This window comes from Sphaeroforma arctica (genome assembly GCF_001186125.1).
Source record: "Sphaeroforma arctica JP610 unplaced genomic scaffold supercont1.199, whole genome shotgun sequence".
Taxonomy (NCBI): Eukaryota; class Ichthyosporea; order Ichthyophonida; genus Sphaeroforma; species Sphaeroforma arctica.
Window position 1 is genome coordinate 18,326 of NW_014040359.1, and position 5,277 is coordinate 23,602.

The following is a 5,277-nucleotide window of genomic DNA, read 5'->3' on the forward strand; positions in this document are numbered from 1 at the left end:
ACACACACACACACACACACACATATATATATATATATATATATACATATATATATATACATACATGTATATATATATATATACATACATATATATACATACATGTATATATATATTATAATTTTTAAATGTATATAAGGACTGGCCGCAAATTTACGTCGGATGGTGATGTCCGCCTTGCAGTTGGGATGGTGCGCAGACCAACAACCTATTTATTTCAGAGAGATGAATATATAAAACGCAATTATAGTGACATTTCCACAGAAATATGGAGAAAAAATAAACAAATTCCGATGGAGGAAGCAATCGAATACCTAATTTTATTGTTAACTATCAACCGGCTTATGATATGACTATGAACTGGATTTGTAACATTTATCCATTGCGCAACAGCTCGGTCGCACGCACATTCGCGTCGTTCACACGGCCTATGTTCGACTCCGTCTTCCCACCGATGCGATCTAACTGTTGGTTTTGCTTTGAAAGTTCCACGTTCATATCCTTGGCCTAATTAAAAATAGCAAGGTTTATGGCTAAAGTTGAGCTCAGTACAAAATAATATTCAATCTCCAATAGCATCGATTCGAACACTAATAAGAAAGCTTTCGCCCGATATGAGAATTACTTATTGATAATAACGAGCTCGACGAGTAATGGTGCTGGATTCGCACCCACACCCTGAGCAAGCTCAGCAGCGGAATGACAAATTAAGGCTAATTGCTGATTATTCTGCTCACTGGTTAACTATCATGTTGTCATTAAAAATAATACAAGGTTCGCCTACATACCCATATAGGTAGGCTCGTAGCGTAAAGTAGACCATTCCCGCCTACAAACCAGCAATATTACTCCGAGCAACTTGGGCGCTAATGTAACTTTTTCAGCGATGTCTAATTGCTGAAAGTTCGCTGGTCAGCTTTGAACACTCAGGATAAAAGGGAGCATTCTTCAAATCAAGCCCAACTAAAACGCAAACAAGCTATAACCAACAAACATACCTGCGCCTTCAGGTCGCCAAGGATACCGCCGACCATGTCTAGATTCTCTTCCATTTCATCCTCGCGTGCATCATTCGTGATACGCTTCATTCGTGCTGCATCAGCAGAAAACCAATTACAGTAAGCACGCTGTCATTTTTCTTGGCTATAAAGTGCGCGACGCATCGCCGAACAAGCAATAATTGAGACAGATCTCGATCATATTCATACTTCAACTAGTACACATACATACATACATACATACATACATACAAACACACATAAATACATACATACATACATACATATACACACACACACATACACACACACACATAATAATATATATATATATAATATAATATAATATAATATAATATAATATAATAATATAATATAATATAATATAAGATTATAATAATATATATATATTTATACATACGTACATACATAAATATACACAAATGATACACAAAAATATAAAATGTTTCAAGGATATGTACCTCCTTCTACAGCAGACGAGCCCTCGCCCGCGCTAGTCGTAGCCATCTTGTTACCAGTGGGCTGTGAGTTTGTGACGGTGGCGCTTTTAGCGCCAAAAGCCTTTGAGTAGTCTTTTGATCCCTCTGGAAATTTGAGGAGATGATGGTATGTGAGAAGCAATGGATAACAGGTGTGCACGTGAAGTACGGCGTCAAATAATATGGAATGATAAACCACCACTATGATACGACAGTTGAAGTTGAAACATCAATTTAGAGATAACATAGATTTCAGCTCGCAACAAGATGCTAGGTGTAAGTATTCATAACTTGGACTACACTGAAGAATCCACATACCGAAATTCTGCGCTTTATTCCACGGACAGACACAAAGCCTAGCAGATGATGGAAAAAGAGCGGAGAAGGAGTTGGAAGATAATACCTTTAGTGAGGTTACATAGATCAAGAAATTCAATTAAACAAGTAGGTATCAATAAAGTGCCATACATGGGGTTGGATGGAGGGCAGGTGAGCACGGATACCAAGCGCGCTAATCTATGCTATCTCTCCCGACAGAAAAATATCGGGACATCAACATAAATATATATATATATATATATATAATCGAGGCCAGACACACCCGCAAAACTTCTCCATCTCAGCTATGTGCTGTTCTCCCTGCCTCATATCGGCATTGATTTTATCGAGATCCTTCTCAACATTGTCCAATTGCCCTATGATCGGTGGGTTTGTCGAAATATGCTGTGAGAGTAGGCGGAATGGGGGCTATCGCAGAAATATAAGAAATGATACATTTGACTAGAGTCTAGAAATTGAAATTACACCAAACCCACATAGAGAGTGCACTACCCAGAAGTGACGTGTAACGAACTTACTTCCTTGATCATCCAATTTTTCTAACGTTGACGCTCCGACTTGACGCGACTCCTCCGCCATCTGGCGCATTCGCCGAGTACTATGTATATGAGCAAAGCACAGTATAGTATAAACTTCAGTTATAGATTTACAGAGCGAATAACACAGATAGTTGAAACATGGCCGACCTTGGCTGAATCATGTTCACATGTCGGAGACAGATTCCAGATAGTGCAACAGCGTATATAAACACATTTAAGTTAAGGGTACGAACAAGATTTCGGGGACACGTTCGATAGATTAAATTAACTTGATTTCTAAATTATTGTTCGAGACATTAAAGACGAGAATCCTTTCCCGCCTCTACCAAGTAGCTCAATTTTAGTTCACAGATTGACACATATTGCAAGCAATACTAGTATTTACAGTTTCGGCACGAAGCTAGTCACCAGCTAATGAAAGGTGGATACAAGCGCACAACACGTCAGAAGCTAAAAAAACTCATTGTTTTTGAAATGGTTTGACAATACTAGTATTTACAGTTTCGGCACGAAGCTAGTCACCAGCTAATGAAAGGTGGATACAAGCGCACCACACGTCAGAAGCTCAAAAAACTCATTGTTTTTGAAATGGTTTGACAAATCCACATTACAGAGAGCGAATAGACACCAACTGTCGTACAAAAAAAAGAAGTAAGACTGCATTCATTATATCCAGTACACTAACATGACACCGTACGCAACAGGAACACAGGAAATAAGTAAGAACAAGCGGACAACAAGAAGCTGGCGGCACAACAGAACTGCTTCACAATGAGAAGTAGAACATGGTACAGTGTAGGGATTTCATGTCAATGTTAAATTAAATAAGAACACAGGGTATAATTGGCATCTGGCACTAACATCTATGTTAGAAGAAGACAAGCTGAAAAGGTCTAGGCACTAACATCTATGTTAAAAAACACAGGTTGAAAAGGTCTAGGCACTAACATCTATGTTAGAAAACACAGGCAGAAAAGGTCTAGGCACTAACATCTATGTTAAAAATACACAGGCTGAAAAGGTCTAGGCACTAACATCCATGTTAAAAAAACAGGCTGAAAAGGTCTAGGGACTAACATCTATGTAGAAAAAACCACGGGCTGAAAAGGTCTAGGCACTAACATCTATGTTAAAAAAACACAGGCTGAAAAGGTCTAGGCACTAACAACTATGTTAATAGTACACAGGCTGAAAAGGTCTACCAGTGCGGTTGGTAACCTCGTAGAGTGAGGTACGACTCACACCATGGTTTCAAAGTGTGTAGTCACAGCATCCACTGGCACACACATATGGAATAGACATGTAAGATATATGCACAAACGTAATTCTCTCGCATAAAAACTTATGGTATGCATGCCTCAGATAGAAGAAATAATTATACCCCTCGTCTATGCTGTAGAGTTTGAGTACACACACCGGCGTGACGAAATATTTTGTTGTTGTTAATTAAGGCCCTCGGGAACTCAAAATCATTGCAGACCCTTCAATACCCACTGGTTGTGACCACCAGCCCTACCCACAAAGATGGGCAGCGTGTGTGACAGTGAGTTTCTACTGTGAAAGCTATAGACAATCGCCACTGGAAAAATAGCATGGCTGGTAAAAATAATCATGGAATGACAATCGCACACTTCAAGAAGCTCAACAAATTCACACGTGTGGTGAACGTTGTACAGACACCTCTAATACACTTGAACCAAAGCACAGCACAGTACATACGCTTCAAGGGACTCATTGGTAGTCTCGTTGGCTTGTGCGCGCAGATTTGCAATTTGCTCCTCTTCGGACGCCATTGTTGCTAAAGACTAGAGTGTTGTGATGTAATAAAGACAATACCCTTTGCAAAGCTCACAATAGGTACACACCACTACCAACTACTAACCCTCAACCTTTCGTATTTAAAAATAATTAAAGTATGTATAATAAAAATAAAAATATATAGATTTAGATCTACAGTATTTATATTTACGAATTTTGTAAAATTTATATTTCCTATTACCCAAACCCCTGTATTCCTGGTTGTGCGAACCTTAGGGCAAATTTGGGCCAAACCCAATAAAAGAGTACTCGGGAGAAATTCTAAATTTAGAATGACGGGCACCGAAAGTCCTAAACTCCTAAAGCAGAATCTGCGACTCTCTCGAGAGAGCTCTCAGACACACAGCGAGAGAGAGACTGTGAGAGAGCGAGAGAGAGACTGTGAGAGAGCGAGAGAGAGACTGTGAGAGAGCGAGAGAGAGAGAGTGAGTGGGATGGACAATTGGACAGTCTTCAGTCCTGGACTCCTGGTGGGTAGAATAATAACTGAATACATACATTATAGCTGCTTAAATATATAGCGTGTACTGAATTCTTCGCAAGTCTGATACGTGGGTTTAGCAAAATGTTGAATGCACTCAGGAGACAAGCAACAAGCCAGGCTGCGCATGGTAGTGCACTTGCACACAGCCGGGCGCTGTTCAATGTAGCAACGCAAAGGTCACTTTTCGCACTATCCACAAGAACTAGTGGGCTACTGCAACCAATCCACGCCCGTTCATACTGCGTTGTACCAGGTATTGGTGTTTGGATTATATGTACTACATGCGTTTGTATATTAGAAGTACGCGTACGAATGAATACGTCTCAATTTGATAAACTGCTCGTTTTCGCGTTATTTACAGCCTGTTCCGTGTTCAGGAATATGTGTACGATGATATTGAAGTGCAGTGTATTGAAACAAGTATGTGCTTCTTCTCTTTTTATTCGCTGCTTATATGTGGGAAACGAATGTATGAATCGAGGGATTCAAGCTTGCTTGAATGACATCAATACTTTAATTGTTATTTTTTTAATATACGCACCCCAAAACACACAAAAAGCACAAATACGCAACAACACGAGATTTGAACGCGGAATACA

General features: G+C 39.5%; 1 protein-coding gene across 1 annotated transcript; it reads right to left on the minus strand.

Moving 5' to 3' along the window:
* Window positions 1–294: 294 nt before the first annotated feature.
* SARC_03759 (hypothetical protein) lies at window positions 295–4,311 on the minus strand. Its single transcript, XM_014302425.1, has 7 exons — window positions 4,096–4,311; window positions 2,356–2,435; window positions 2,100–2,193; window positions 1,817–1,854; window positions 1,481–1,603; window positions 999–1,093; window positions 295–507 (listed from the first exon to the last, which is right to left on the minus strand). Exons 1-7 carry the CDS (start codon window positions 4,167–4,169, stop codon window positions 376–378), a joined length of 636 nt encoding a protein of 211 aa, XP_014157900.1. The 5' UTR covers window positions 4,170–4,311; the 3' UTR covers window positions 295–375.
* Window positions 4,312–5,277: the final 966 nt, after the last annotated feature.